General features: G+C 45.2%; 1 protein-coding gene across 1 annotated transcript in view; it reads left to right on the top strand.

The window, feature by feature from the left end:
• Window positions 1-16,402, top strand: part of GLP2R (glucagon like peptide 2 receptor) — a 122,147-nt gene that overhangs the window by 34,322 nt on the left and 71,423 nt on the right. Inside the window, exon 2 of the mRNA XM_082272435.1 lies at window positions 9,207-9,303. Coding sequence (XP_082128561.1) covers window positions 9,207-9,303 — 97 coding nt within the window. The remainder of the gene's footprint in view (window positions 1-9,206; window positions 9,304-16,402) is intronic.

Genomic DNA, 16,402 nt, shown 5'->3' with positions numbered 1-16,402 from the left:
CTTGGCTCTCTATTGTACAGTAAACAAATTTGGTCTTTGGAAGAAGAGGGGGCGGGCTGAGATAAAAGAAGGGAAAAAATGGGGGGGGGGGGGGGGAGCAAATGAGCAGCTGCTTTGGGCCATCAGCCAGACGGGCCATCAAATGACTTCAGACTAAGGATGGTGGGACACTTTGAAGGGGACACGTAACCTGCTCCATCACATGCTAGTTTTGTCATATTTTCCATTTTTTTATGGGTGTATTTCTTGCCCCTGGGAGGCTGGTACCTGGATTTATCCAGTTAGTGTCCATCTCTGACATGGTCATTCATCTGGAGCACGGTTAGGTGTTGGGTGGTTGGGTGGATTTGGTCTTTATCAGCTCTTCACCATGCTGCTTCTCCTGGGCTGTCCTATCCTACGTTGTGTTCTGTTTCTGCTGCTTTCTTTCAACAGCCTTCTATGGTTCCCCTGTGCTCTGGACTCCCTACTTGTAGCCCAATACCTTCACCAGTGCTCCGTTTATGCCCTCAGAGACGTCACACACATTGGAGATTGCACCAAGGATGGCAACCAGTCAATGGGCATCAATGAACATCTTGATTTGTTCCCTTCTTGTAGCCCAATACCTTCACCAGTGCTCCATTTATGCCCTCAGAGACGTCACACACATGGGAGATTGCACCAAGGATGGCAACCAGTCAATGGGCATCAATGAACATCTCGATTTGTTCCCTTCTTGTAGCCCAATACCTTCACCAGTGCTCCATTTATGTCCTCAGAGACGTCACACACATGGGAGATTGCACCAAGGAGGGCAATCAGTCAACGGCATCAATAAACATCTCGATTTGTTCCCTTCTTGTAGCCCAATACCTTCACCAGTGCTCCATTTATGTCCTCAGAGACGTCACACACATGGGAGATTGCACCAAGGAGGGCAATCAGTCAACGGGCATCAATGAACATCTCGATTTGTTCCCTTCTTGTAGCCCAATACCTTCACCAGTGCTCGGTTTATGCCCTCAGAGACGTCACACACATTGGAGTTTGCACGAAGGAGGGCAACCAGTCAACGGGCATCAATGAACATCTCGATTTGTTCCCTTCTGATAGCCCAATACCTTCACCAGTGCTCCGTTTATGCCCTCAGAGACGTCACACACATTGGAGATTGCACCAAGGAGGGCAACCAGTCAACGGGCATCAATGAACATCTTGATTTGTTCCCTTCTTGTAGCCCAATACCTTCACCAGTGCTCCGTTTATGCCCTCAGAGACATCACACACATTGGAGATTGCACCAAGGATGGCAACCAGTCAACGGGCATCAATGAACATCTCGATTTGTTCCCTTCTTGTAGCCCAATACCTTCACCAGTTCTCCGTTTATGCCCTCAGAGATGTCACACACATGGGAGATTGCACCAAGGATGGCAACCAGTCAATGGGCATCAATGAACATCTTGATTTGTTCCCTTCTTGTAGCCCAATACCTTCACCAGTGCTACGTTTATGCCCTCAGAGACGTCACACACATTGGAGATTGCACCAAGGATGGCAACCAGTCAACGTGCAACAATGAACATCTCGATTTGTTCCCTTCTTGTAGCCCAATACCTTCACCAGTGCTCCGTTTATGCCCTCAGAGACGTCACACACATTGGAGATTGCACCAAGGATGGCAACCAGTCAACGGGCATCAATGAACATCTCGATTTGTTCCCTTCTTGTAGCCCAATACCTTCACCAGTGCTCCGTTTATGCCCTCAGAGATGTCACACACATGGGAGATTGCACCAAGGATGGCAACCAGTCAACGGGCATCAATGAAGATCTCGATTTGTTCCCTTCTTGTAGCCCAATACCTTCACCAGTGCTCCGTTTATGCCCTCAGAGATGTCACACACATGGGAGATTGCACAAAGGATGGCAACCAGTCAACGGGCATCAATGAACATCTTGATTTGTTCCCTTCTTGTAGCCCGATACCTTCACCAGTGCTCTGTTTATGCCCTCAGAGATGTCACACACATGGGAGATTGCACCAAGGATGGCAACCAGTCAACGGGCATCAATGAACATCTCGATTTGTTCCCTTCTTGTAGCCCAATACCTTCACCAGTGCTCCGTTTATGCCCTCAGAGATGTCACACACATGGGAGATTGCACCAAGGATGGCAACCAGTCAACGTGCATCAATGAACATCTCGATTTGTTCAGGGTGCTAATTGCTGAAGTGCTTAAGGCACACATTTTTTTACATTTATGTGAAAATTTAATGGGTTGGCTTGCATCTCAGCGGCCCAGAAAAGAAAAAGAAGAGCGAGTAGAACTATAAATCGGGAAAACGGAACTTACACATAGGTGGAGCTCATCGTTTTAATTCGCCTGAGAGTATTTGTAGACTGTGAATAATCTTCTCTTATTTGCTCCCTTTTAGTCTGTTAAATATACTATTGGAAGTGTTTTGTTATATCTGTTTTCGGTAAGTGGAAAAATATGAGAAAATTTGGCCAGAAATGTTGGGAACTGATAACTTCCTGGGCTCTCTGCCGGTGCACAAGGAGCGGTTATGGAGATGAGGAGGAAGGATATCAGGAGAGGGGGAAGAGATGAGGAGGGGTTACAGAGGAGAGGCGAGGCAAAAAATGAGCGTGGGAGGAGATGAGGGGGGTTATTGAAAGGAGGAGAGGTGGAAGAGATGAGGGGGGTATAAAGAAGAGGTGGGGGGGGAGGAGATGAGTAGGGGTTATGGAAAAGAGGAGAGGGGGAGGAGATGAGGGCGGTTCTTGAGAAGAGGTGAGGGGGAGGAGATAAGTGGGGGTTATGGAAAAGAGGAGAGGGGGAGGAGATGAGGGGGGTTCTGGAGAAGAAGAAAGGGGAGGAGATGAGGGGGGTTCTGGAGAAGAAGAAAGGGGAGGAGATGAGGGGGGTTATGGAGAAAAGGAAATGAGGAGGAGATGGGGAGGAAGCTTATGGAGAAAAGGAGAGGGGGGGAGATGAGGGGGGTTATGGAGAAGAAGAAAGGGGAGGAGATGAGGGGGGTTATGGAGAAAAGGAAATGAGGAGGAGATGGGAAGGAAGCTTATGGAGAAAAGGAGAGGGGGAGGAGATGAGGGGGGTTATGGAGAAGAAGAAATGGGAGGAGATGAGGGGGGTTATGGAGAAGAGGTGAGGCGGAGGAGATAAGTGGGGGTTATGGAAAAGAGGAGAGGGGGGGAGATGAGGGGGGTTATGGAGAAGAAGAAAGGGGAGGAGATGAGGGGGGTTATGGAGAAGAAGAAAGGGGAGGAGATGAGGGGGGTTATGGAGAAGAAGAAAGGGGAGGAGATGAGGGGGGTTATGGAGAAGAAGAAAGGGGAGGAGATGAGGGGGGTAACGGAGAAGAGGAGAGGGGGAGGAGATAAGTAGAGGTTATGGAGATAGAAGAGGGGGAGGAGATGAGTAGAGGTTATGGAGAAGAGAAGAGAAGAGGAGAGGAGAGGGGGAGGAGATGAGTGCAAGTAATGGAGAAGAGGAGAGGGGAAGGGGATGAGTAGAGGTTATGGAGAAGAGGAAAGGGGAGGAGATGAGTGCAGATAATGGAGAAGGGGAGGGGATGAGTAGAGGTTATGGAGAAGAGGAGAGGGGGAGATGAGTAGAGGTTAAGGAGAAGAGGAGAGGGGGAGGAGATGAGTAGAGGTTATGGAGAAGAGGAGAGGGGGAGGAGATGAGTGCAGGTAATGGAGAAGGGGAGGGGATGAGTAGAGGTTATGGAGAAGAGGAGAGGGGGAGGAGATGAGTGCAGGTAATGGAGAAGAGGAGAGGGGGAGGGGATGAGTAGAGGTTATGGAGAAGAGGAAAGGGGGAGGAGATGAGTGCAGGTAATGGAGAAGGGGAGGGGATGAGTAGAGGTTATGGAGAAGAGGAGAGGGGGAGGAGATGAGTGCAGGTAATGGAGAAGAGGAGAGGGGGAGGGGATGAGTAGAGGTTATGGAGAAGAGGAGCGTGGGAGGAGATGAGTAGGGGATAAGGATATGAAGATAGAGGGAGAAGATGAGTAGTGTCATGGAGATGAGTAGGGAGGTTATGGAGATGAAGACAGGTAAAGTAATGAGGAGACAGGAAGGAGATAAGTCGGGGTTATGGAGTTGAGGAGGGGGTAGTAAATGAGAAGAAGGTAGGAGATGAAGAAGGGGGGGGGGAGATGGGAAGGGGGAAGAAACTTAGGAGAGGTGGAAGAGATGATGAGATAGAAATAAGGATTAGGGAGGAGATGGGAAGAGGAGAGGCGAAGAGAAGAGGTCTGTGCTCTTTGTACTATATCAGAAATAAAGCAGGCAGGGCTGACACCACTTACTTAGGAATTGAGATCCAAAAATGCACAGGGGCAGGGGGTATTTTACTAAAACTGAAGCAGACAGGATTTGGAGCTGTTCTGCTCAGCAGCCAATTAGCTTCTACCTTCAGCTTGTTCAGTTAAGATTTGAAAATGAAAGCTAAAATCGGATTGGTTGGGACCTACAGCTGCTGCTGTCTAATTTCCCCTCAATGTGTTGTCATGTCAGAGAGGAAGGAAGGAGCTCCCTATATTTCCAGCACACCAGCAGTTATTTTTCTGTACTTGCAGCTTGTTTAAAGAGATAAAAACGCGGGGAAATGCGCATGTATAGCAGAGATTTTTTTTAACATTTTTCCTTGACATGCTCTATAAATAGCTCAGACATTACCCCGGAATCGCTGTTTTTAAATAAATTTCAGTGGTTAGAAAATTTCCTTAAACTTCTTTTTTTTTTTGGCTTTGGGTCAGTTTTAAACACAAACAGTTTATGTACTAACTGGTGAAGGTTAAATGAAAAGTAAAAAAGAAAAGCTCCGATGTTTCTTTATACACTTGCTGACCGCCAGCAGTACATATATTGCGGCATGTCGGCTCTGTCCCAGGAAACGACGTACATGTATGTGACCGCGGGTGCCCATTCACCACAGGGGAAGCCAATTTGCGGGTCTGGCGGCCACAATTGCCGCCGCTCATCCGCGATCGCTCCCAAAGGAGACAGAACTGCGGTCTGCCGTTGTAAACACAGCTGACCGTTCTTCTCCCTGGAATGATCACAGAGCTCCTGTGATCCTTCTATATAGGAACACAGGTCTCTGTGGTCATTTCAGTAGACACGCCCCCCCACAGTTAGAATCACTCCCCTAGGCTCACATTTAACCCTTTGATCACCCCCCAGTGTTAACCCCTTCCCTGCCAGTGTCATTAGTACAGTGATAGTGCATATTGTTAGCACTGATTACTGTAGTGATGTCACTGGTACCCCCAAAAGTGTCAAAAATGTCAGTTAGGGGTCCGATCTGTCTGCCACAATGTCGCAGTCCCGCTAAAAATCGCTGATCGTCGCCATTGCTAGGAAAAAATAAATAAATGACATAAATCTTTCCCCTAGTTAGTAGATGTGAATAATTTGGTGCAATATACACCTTTTTGGGATTTTTTTTTTACCAAAAATGTGTAGCAGAATACAAATTGGCCTAAAATGATGAAAAAATTCGATTTTTTTTTTGTTTTTTTTGGGGAATTTTATATAGCAGAATGTAAAAAAATATTGTTTTTTTTTTCAGAATTGTCGCTCTTTTTTGTGTATAGCGCAAAAAATAAGAACAGCACAGTTAGACCCCATTCACACTAGCGCGACTTGTCAGGCAACTTGGTCGCCTGACAAGTCGCGGTGGGTCGCCTGCCATTGATTAGCACAGGACCCGTTCTAATAGGAGCGACACAAGTCGCTCCGACTTAGAAAAAGGGTCCTGTACTACTTTGGGGCGACCTGGAGGCGACTTGCATTGACTTCAATTATATGAAGTCCGTGCAAGTCGCACCGAGGTCGCGGTGCACAGCGTGCACCGCGACTTCACAGGTCGCCCCAGCAAATCGTGTCGCCCCTGCCTGAACGGGGTCTTACCAACCAATCAAAATACACTTGTTGCGATTTTTTTTTTTTATCAAAAATGGTAGCAGAAAACAAATTGGCCTAAATTGTAAAAAAAAAAAATTCTTTTTTTTTTTTTTTTGAGAATGTTAAATAGCATAGCAGAAAGTAAAAAAAAAAATATATATATATTTTTTTCAGAATTGTCGCTCTTTTTTTTTTACCAAAAATTGTAGCAGAAAACAAATTGGCCTGAAATGTTAAAAAATTTAGATTTTTTCATTTTTTTTTTGAGAATGTTATATAGCAGAAATTGAAAAATAGTTTTTTTTTTTTTCTGAATTGTCACAAATTTTTTGTTTATAGCGCAAAAAATGAAAAATCGCACAGGTGATCAAATACCACCAAAAGAAAGCTCTATTTGTGGGGAAAAAAAAAAAGGACATCAATTTTCTTTGGGTACAGCGTCGCGCGACCACGCAATTGTCAGTTAAAGTAACGCAGTGCCGTATCGCAAAAAATGGCCTGGTCGTTAAGGGGGTAAAACCTTCCGGTCCAGAAGTGGTTAAGGGAATTCTATATGACAATGATGGGGGCAGGGTGGAGCGCCTTGTATTTAATCCCCAGAGAAGATGTTCGCACATTTCTGTAAAACATATATTGGGATACAATAAATATTATCTTCATCCAGTAAATGTTTAACAGGTCGGGATAAAGAGGTGTGAGCGCGGCGGCGGTCGGATGAAGGAAGAGCGGTCGGTGGCGGGGGATGTGTTCTACTCTACAGGGAAAGTTTTGACAGTTAATCTAATAAAAATGTATATACAAATCCCAATCCTTTATTATCCCAGAGCTGCCGAGATTTTCTCACATACTTCTTCCTTGCTGCATGCAATAAAATGTCAGATTTAATAAAACATGTTTAGGTCAAAGTCGTAGTAAAGGCATTTTTTAAATTTATACCTACAGAAAATTCTATTTGGGTACAGCGTCGCACGACCGCACAATTGTCAGTTAAAATAACGCAGTGCCGAATCGCAAAATATGGCCTGGTCATATCTTCCGGTCCAGAACTGGTTAAAGATGCAGATAAATGTTGTAGTGATTTCTGGCGCTCGCTCTGTGCTCTATGTCGTGTATTTAATAGTCTGGTGCTCGCTCTGTGCTCTATGTCGTGTATTTAGTAGTCTGGTGCTCGCTCTGTGCTCTATGTCATGTATTTAGTAGTGTGGCGCTCGCTCTGTGCTCTATGTCGTGTATTTAGTAGTCTGGCGCTTGCTCTGTGCTCTATGTCATATATTTAGTAGTCTGGCGCTCGCTCTGTGCTCTATGTCGTGTATTTAGTAGTCTGGCGCTCGCTCTGTGCTCTATGTCATGTATTTAGTAGTGTGGCGCTCGCTCTGTGCTCTATGTCGTGTATTTAGTAGTCTGGCGCTTGCTCTGTGCTCTATGTCATATATTTAGTAGTCTGGCGCTCGCTCTGTGCTCTATGTCGTGTATTTAGTAGTCTGGTGCTCGCTCTGTGCTCTATGTCGTGTATTTAGTAGTCTGGCGCTCGCTCTGTGCTCTATGTCATGTATTTAGTAGTGTGGCGCTCGCTCTGTGCTCTATGTCGTGTATTTAGTAGTCTGGCGCTTGCTCTGTGCTCTATGTCATATATTTAGTAGTCTGGCGCTCGCTCTGTGCTCTATGTCGCGTATTTAGTAGTCTGGCGCTCGCTCTGTGCTCTATGTCGTGTATTTAGTAGTCTGGTACTCGCTCTGTGCTCTATGTCGTGTATTTAGTAGTCTGGTGCTCGCTCTGTGCTCTATGTCGTGTATTTAGTAGTCTGGCGCTCGCTCTGTGCTCTATGTTGTGTATTTAGTAGTGTGGTGCTCGCTCTGTGCTCTATGTCGTGTATTTAGTAGTCTGGTGCTCGCTCTGTGCTCTATGTCGTGTATTTAGTAGTCTGGCGCTCGCTCTGTGCTCTATGTCGTGTATTTAGTAGTCTGGCACTCGCTCTGTGCTCTATGTCGTGTATTTAGTAGTCTGGTGCTCGCTCTGTGCTCTATGTCGTGTATTTAGTAGTCTGGCGCTCGCTCTGTGCTCTATGTTGTGTATTTAGTAGTCTGGTGCTCGCTCTGTGCTCTATGTCGTGTATTTAGTAGTCTGGCGCTCGCTCTGTGCTCTATGTCATGTATTTAGTAGTGTGGCGCTCGCTCTGTGCTCTATGTCGTGTATTTAGTAGTCTGGCGCTTGCTCTGTGCTCTATGTCATATATTTAGTAGTCTGGCGCTCGCTCTGTGCTCTATGTCGCGTATTTAGTAGTCTGGCGCTCGCTCTGTGCTCTATGTCGCGTATTTAGTAGTCTGGCGCTCGCTCTGTGCTCTATGTCGTGTATTTAGTAGTCTGGTACTCGCTCTGTGCTCTATGTCGTGTATTTAGTAGTCTGGTGCTCGCTCTGTGCTCTATGTCGTGTATTTAGTAGTCTGGCGCTCGCTCTGTGCTCTATGTTGTGTATTTAGTAGTGTGGTGCTCGCTCTGTGCTCTATGTCGTGTATTTAGTAGTCTGGTGCTCGCTCTGTGCTCTATGTCGTGTATTTAGTAGTCTGGCGCTCGCTCTGTGCTCTATGTCGTGTATTTAGTAGTCTGGCACTCGCTCTGTGCTCTATGTCGTGTATTTAGTAGTCTGGTGCTCGCTCTGTGCTCTATGTCGTGTATTTAGTAGTCTGGCGCTCGCTCTGTGCTCTATGTTGTGTATTTAGTAGTGTGGTGCTCGCTCTGTGCTCTATGTCGTGTATTTAGTAGTCTGGTACTCGCTCTGTGCTCTATGTCGTGTATTTAGTAGTCTGGTGCTCGCTCTGTGCTCTATGTTGTGTATTTAGTAGTGTGGTGCTCGCTCTGTGCTCTATGTCGCGTATTTAGTAGTCTGGTGCTCGCTCTGTGCTCTATGTCCTGTATTTAGTAGTCTGGCGCTCGCTCTGTGCTCTATGTTGTGTATTTAGTAGTCTGGCGCTCGCTCTGTGCTCTATGTTGTGTATTTAGTAGTCTGGTGCTCGCTCTGTGCTCTATGTTGTGTATTTAGTAGTGTGGTGCTCGCTCTGTGCTCTATGTTGTGTATTTAGTAGTCTGGTGCTCGCTCTGTGCTCTATGTTGTGTATTTAGTAGCGTGGTGCTCGCTCTGTGCTCTATGTCGCGTATTTAGTAGTCTGGTGCTCGCTCTGTGCTCTATGTCCTGTATTTAGTAGTCTGGCGCTCGCTCTGTGCTCTATGTTGTGTATTTAGTAGGAACGCTCTCATTAATCTTCTATAAACATTTGTGTCGCCTGGCAGGTCCGGGGTGCTGTCCTGGAGGGCTTCATGAAGAAGTGGACTCAGTACAGACAGGAGTGTTTGGACAGGCTGGATAAGGAGAGACCTCTAGCGAATGGTAAGTCTGGATTCATCCCCAGTCCACCTCCCCCCCATTACACTGGCCACAGGGGGGCGATGTCACTTGTACCCTTCCTATCCATCAATAGAAGACATCTGCTCATCATCCTCTCTGCTTCCTCGGCCCCTTTCACACTTGTGCGACTTGTCCTTGCGACTTGGGACTGGTCATACTCCATGATTTCCAATAAGTACCGTTCATATCTATGCAACTTCAACTTCAATGTAGTCCCTGCACTACTTTGGTCCGACTTTGATGCATTTTGAGGTCTAAAGACCTCAGGATTACACAGGCATTGCTTAAGGCCCCTTTCACACTTGTGTAACTTGTCATGCAACTTTGGACATCAGAGTTGCATGACAAGTCATTCCCCATGTTTTCCAATGATATCCATTCATATACAGTGGGTACGGAAAGTATTCAGACCCCCTTAAATTTTTCACTCTTTGTTATATTGCAGCCATTTGCTAAAATCATTTAAGTTCATTCTTCTTCCTCATGAATGTACACATAGCACCCCATACTGACAGAAAAACACAGAATTGTTGACATTGTTGCAGATTTATTAAAAAAGAAAAACTGAAATATCACATAGTCCTAAGTATTCAGACCCTTTGCTGTGACACTCATATATTTAACTCAGGTGCTTTCCATTTCTTCTGATCATCCTTGAGATGGTTCTACACCTTCATTTGAGTCCAGCTGTGTTTGATTATACTGATTGGACTTGATTAGGAAAGTCACACACCTGTCTATATAAGACCTTCCAGATCACAATGCATGTCAGAGCAAATGAGAATCATGAGGTCAAAGGAACTGCCTGAAGAGCTCAGAGACAGAATTGTGGCAAGGCACAGATCTGGCCAAGGTTACAAAAAGATTTCTGCTGCACTTAAGGTTCCTAAGAGCACAGTGGCCTCCATAATCCTCAAATGGAAGACGTTTGGGACGACCAGAACCCTTCCTAGAGCTGGCCGTCCGACCAAACTGAGCTATCGGGGGAGAAGAGCCTTGGTGAGAGAGGTAAAGAAGAACCCAAAGATCACTGTGGCTGAGCTCCAGAGATGCAGTCAGGAGATGGGAGAAAGTTGTAGAAAGTCAACCATCACTGCAGCCCTCCACCAGTCGGGGCTTTATGGCAGAGTGGCCCGACGGAAGCCTCTCCTCAGTGTAAGACACATGAAAGCCCGCATGGAGTTTGCTAAAAAACACCTGAAGGACTCCAAGATGGTGAGAAATAAGATTCTCTGGTCTGATGAGACCAAAATAGAACTTTTTGGCCTTAATTCTAAGCGGTATGTGTGGAGAAAACCAGGCACTGCTCATCACCTGTCCAATACAGTCCCAACAGTGAAGCATGGTGGTGGCAGCATCATGCTGTGGGGGTGTTTTTCAGCTGCAGGGACAGGACGACTGGTTGCAATCGAGGGAAAGATGAATGCGGCCAAGTACAGGGATATCCTGGACAAAAACCTTCTCCAGAGTGCTCTGGACCTCAGACTGGGCCGAAGGTTTACCTTCCAACAAGACAATGACCCTAAGCACACAGCTAAAATAACAAAGGAGTGGCTTCACAACAACTCCGTGACTGTTCTTGAATGGCCCAGCCAGAGCCCTGACTTAAACCCAATTGAGCATCTCTGGAGAGACCTAAAAATGGCCGTCCACCAACGTTTACCATCCAACCTGACAGAACTGGAGAGGATCTGCAAGGAGGAATGGCAGAGGATCCCCAAATCCAGGTGTGAAAGACTTGTTGCATCTTTCCCAAAAAGACTCCTGGCTGTATTAGATCAAAAGGGGGCTTCTACTAAATACTGAGCAAAGGGTCTGAATACTTAGGACCATGTGATATTTCAGTTTTTCTTTTTTAATAAATCTGCAACAATGTCAACAATTCTGTGTTTTTCTGTCAGTATGGGGTGCTATGTGTACATTCATGAGGAAGAAGAATGAACCTAAATGATTTTAGCAAATGGCTGCAATATAACAAAGAGTGAAAAATTTAAGGGGGTCTGAATACTTTCCGTACCCACTGTATGTGCAATTTAAAGTTGCAGCAACTTCAAAGTAGTTCATGCACTACTTTGGTCCAACTTTCATGCAACTTGAGGGCCAAAGACTTCAATGTTAACCCTCAGAAGTTGCATGAAAGTCGTACCTGAATGTTATACAATGCAACTTGTGTGCAACAGTTGTCCTTTATCACTGGTCAGGTCCCTATCACACTTGTGCGACCTTTCCTGTGACTTGAGACTGCAAAGTCGCATGATAAGTCGTACCCCATGATTTCCAATGAGTACCATTCATAGCTGTGCAACTTCAAGTCGCAACGACTTCAAAGTAGTCCCTGCACTCCGACTTTGATGCATTTTGAGGTCCACAGACCTTAAGATTATGCAGGCATTGCTTCAAGTCTAGTCGTGGCAAAATTGCAGAAAAAAAATTGTAGTGAAATCGCGTGACTTTTAGGTCGCACGAGTGTGAAAGGGCCCTTAAAGCCAAAGTCGTATCCAAGTTGCACCCATCCAAAGTTGCATCAAAGTTGCCCTCCAAAGTCGGCACAACTTTGGAGTCGTGCAAGTGTAAAAGGGGCCTCAAGTCCATTGAAAATTGCAGTAAAATTGCTCAACTTTTAGGTCACACAAGTGGGAAAGGGGCCTTACAGAGGAGGTCTAGCGCTAGAATTAGGCCCCTTTCACACTTGTACAACTTCAAAGTTGCGCCGATTTTGGAGTGCAACTTTGGCCCCTTTCACACGTATGCGACCTAAAAGTTGCGCGATTTTGCCACGATTTTACATCGATTTCACCAACTGAACTTGAAGCAATACTATGTCTATCATCTCAAAGTAGTGCAGGGACTATTTGTAAGTCGTTGCGACTTGAAGTTGCACAGATATGAACATTATTGGAAATCATGGAGTATGACTTTTCATGCGACTTTGCAGTCCCAAGTTGCAGGACAAGTCGCACAAGTGTGAAAGAGGCCTTGGATGCAACTTTGCTGCAATTTTGATGCAACATTAACGCAAGTTTGGATGGGTGCGACTTGGATACGATTATGGCTTTGACCAGTTTTTATGGACAACTGTTGCACACAAGTTGCATTGTATAACATTCAGGTATGACTTTCAAGCAACTTCTGAAGGTTAACATTGAAGTCTATGGCACTCAAGTTGCATGAAAGTCGCACTAAAGTAGAGCATAAAGTACTTTGAAGTTGCTGCAACTTTAAGTTGCGCATATTTGAATGGGTATCATTAGAAAACATGGGGAACGACAAGTCGTGTAACTCTGATGTCCAAAGTTGCATGACAAGTTGCACAAGTGTGAAAGGGGCTTTATTGCTCTCACTCTGACAATGGCGACGATAACTCACATGTGCGGTTTGAACACCATTTAAATATGTGGGCGTGACTTACGTATATGTTCAACACTGCATGCGGGCCACGTGGGGACGAGGGCGCTTTAGGAATTTTTTTTATTTTTAGGCCCCTTTCACACTAGTGCGACTTGTCCCGCGATTTTGGACCGCAAAATCGTATGACAAGTCGTTTTCCATTATTTTCAATGAGCCCCATTCATATCAGTGCGTTTTGAAGTCGCACCGACTTCAAAGTAGTTCCTGCACTACTTTGCCACGATTTGATTGCGTTTTGAGCCATAGCCATTGCTTTCAAAATTGCGTCAAAATCGCGCCGCAAAATCGCGGTAAAATCCCATCGCATAAGTGTGAAAGGGGCCTTACTCTTTCTCTTTTACTTTTATTGATATCTCAAGAAATGCAAACATCCCTTGCGATTGCAATACAGCATGACAGCTCCTCTTTATGGAGAGATCTGGGGAAAAAAGAGCCCAACTCTCTTTTCTACCTTTAAAAGCTAAAAATCAAAAAGAAAAAAATGTAACTGCTTTAACCAGTTCCCGACCGCACGCCGCCGATTTACTGCGGCAGTGCGGCTCTCATGTGCAAACCAACGTAGACCTACGTCGGTTGCGCGCCTGCAGCTAGGGGGTGAACGCGCGCCGCCGTCGGCGCTCTCCCGCCCCCTCACTCGGCAGCGGGGACTCCGATGCAGTGGGCAGGCGGCTCCGATTGGCGCCTGACACCTGCGATCGCTCCCCGCTGAGAGAGAAGGACGGTCGGCTGTTGTAAACACAACCGACCGTCTTTCTCCCTGAAATGATCACAGGGCACCTGTGATCCTTCTGTATAGGAACACATGTCTCTATGGTCATTTCACAAGCCCCACCCCCATACAGTTAGACTCACTCCCCTAGGTTCAAATTTAACCCCTTGATCACCCACAGTGTTAACCCCTTCCCTGCCAGTGTCATTATTACAGTAGCAGTGCATATTTTTAGCACTGATTACTGTAGTAATGTCACTGGTCCCCCCCAAAAGTGTCAAAAATGTCAGTTAGGGGTCCGATTTGTCCGCCGTAATGTCGCAGTCCCGCTAAAAATCGCAGATCGCCGCCATTACTAGTAAAAAAAAAAAAAAAACAATAAACATGACATAAATCTTTCCCGTAGTTTGTAGACGCGATAACTTTTGCGCAAACCAATCAAAGTACTAAATATTTAGCAGAAAACAAATTGGCCTAAAATGTAAAAAAATTTTGATTTTTTTTTTTAAAAATTTTGAGAATGTTATATAGCAAAAAGTGAAAAATGTTGCTTTTTTATTTTTCAAAATTGTCGCTTTTTTTTTGTTTATAGCGCAAAAAATAAAAATTGCACAGGCGATCAAATACCACAAAAAGAAAGCTCTTTTGCGCAAACCAATCAAAATACGCTTATTGTGATTTTTTTTTTACCAAAAATATGTAGCAGAATACAATTTGGCCTAAAATGATGAAAAATTTAGATTTTTCAATTTTTTGGGGGAATGTTTTTATAGCAGAAAGTGAAAAATATATAGATTTTTTTTCAGAATTGTCGCTCTTTTTTTGTTTATAGCGCAAAAAATAAAAATCAAAAAGGTGATCAAATACCACCAAAAGAAATCTCTATTTGTGGGGAAAAAAAGGACATCAATTTTATTTGGGTACAGCGTCACACGACCGCGCAATTGTCCGTTAAAATAACGCAGTGCAGAATCGCAAAATTTGGCCTGGTCATTAACCACTTTACCACCGGAGGATTTTCCTGCTAAAAGACCAGGGGTTTTTTTGCGCTTTTTTACTGCGTGAATTTAACGGACAATTGCGCGGTCGTGCGACGCTGTACCTAAACGAATTTCACGTCCTTTTATTCCCACAAACAGAGCTTTCTTTTGGTGGTATTTGATCACCTGTGCGATTTTTTGATCACGCGCTATAAACAAAAAAAGAGCGTAATTTTTGCAAAAACAACAATATTTTTCACTTTTTTTTATATGAAATTCCCCCCAAAAAAATGTAAAAATCAAAATTTTTTAACATTTTCGGCCAATTTGTTTTACGCTACCTATGTTTGGTAAAAAAAATCGCAAAAAGCGTATTTTGATTGGTTTGCGCAAAAGTTATCGCGTTTACTAACAAAGGGAAAGATTTCTGTCATTTTTGGTGTTTTTTTTTTTAACGAGTAATGGCGGCGATCTGCGGTTTTTTTTGCGGTACTGCGACATTGCGGCGGACAGATCGGACCCTTGACTGACATTTTTGACACTTTTGGGGGTACCAGTGACATTACTGCAGTAATCAGTGCTATATATATGCACTGTTACTGCAAAAATGACACTGGCAGGGAAGGGGTTAACAGTATTGGACAGGGAGGGGTTAAGTGTGTCCTAGGGGCGTGATTCTAACTGTGATTGGACATGTCTACTAGTGTAAAAACAAAGATCAACGGTCCTACATAGTAGAACTGTCTGATCTTCATTTTTACACAGGGAGAATGACAGGCGGCTTGTTTACATAAGCCGCTCTGTCTTTCTCCCGCTGTACCGGCGATCGTAGTGTGACCGGCGGACATCGGGTCCGCCAGTCACACTCCCGCACTCCTCTGCGCCCGCCCGCTATTGGCTCTAGAAGGAGTGACAGGCGAGCGACGTAGACCTACGTCACTCTGCCTGGCCGGGGCCGACTGCCGCAGTAAATATACTGTGCGCAGTCGGCAACCGGTTAAGGGGGAAAATCATCCTGTCCAGAAGTGGTTAGGCTTTGACAATAAAACCTGGAAGCTGATTGGTTTCTTGGCAGAGCTCCACCAGATTTTGCACTCTCCAGTTTTAGTAAATCACCCCTATTGGGACATATTTATAGAGCAGCCAATCTGACATTCAGCATACATTCACTGCAGGTAAATCTTCCAGATACATGTATTTTAAATAGCAGTGATTGATTCACCACCAGAGAATGTTTGGTGAATGTCACATTCACTGCTTTATACATAGACCCCCGTTGTGTTGAAGGGTTCCTGGCCCTTTAAGGCTGACTCGTATTTTGGCTATTAGGATGAATGTTAATTTCTCGGTAAATCGTGCGGTGCAATCCGGGCCGGCACCTGCTCCCAGTGGGAGTTGTACAATAAAATAGGAAAAAACAAACTCTTTGCGGCGAGATTGGATGTCTGGCAGGCCTCCCGGACAGTCAGACTTGTTTTTCTTCCCTCGACAGATCACCCGCCGCATATCAGGGAAGAAAAAAACTGGAAAGTACAAAAAGGGCTGCAAAACACCGAAATATAAGAATTCTTCCCTACTGATGGTAAACCATCCTGTGCCTGACACCATTGCAAACCCTGTGCTGCCGCTATCATTCTGAAGGTGCATCTCATGCAGGAGCAGAGCAGGTCCTGTTGAATCATGGGAATGGTACTTGCCTTTCTCTGATTCTGACCTGCCCATGAAAACATGCTAAGGTGGAGCAATGGCTGCCTCCTCGGCTAAGACTGGAGGAATTTTTTTTACTGGCCCGGATGGGCCAGCCATTGTATGGCACTTTGGCACTTTTTCATTAGGCAAGCCACAGATCGCAATTTTCTTTTCTGCAACCACGGGGAATCCTTCCCACGAAGTTATTGTGTTTCTGCCCTTACTTGAAGAACACCGTGTTGCATGCCGAAAATCTGACATGCCTTTTGTGCCCAAGTTGATCTATAGATTGACT

This window comes from Pelophylax lessonae, assembly GCF_965119305.1.
Source record: "Pelophylax lessonae genome assembly, chromosome: 11".
In the NCBI taxonomy this organism is placed as follows: Eukaryota; Metazoa; Chordata; class Amphibia; order Anura; family Ranidae; genus Pelophylax; species Pelophylax lessonae.
Note: the sequence above shows the minus strand (reverse complement) of the source record. Positions and strands in the feature narration are given on the sequence as shown.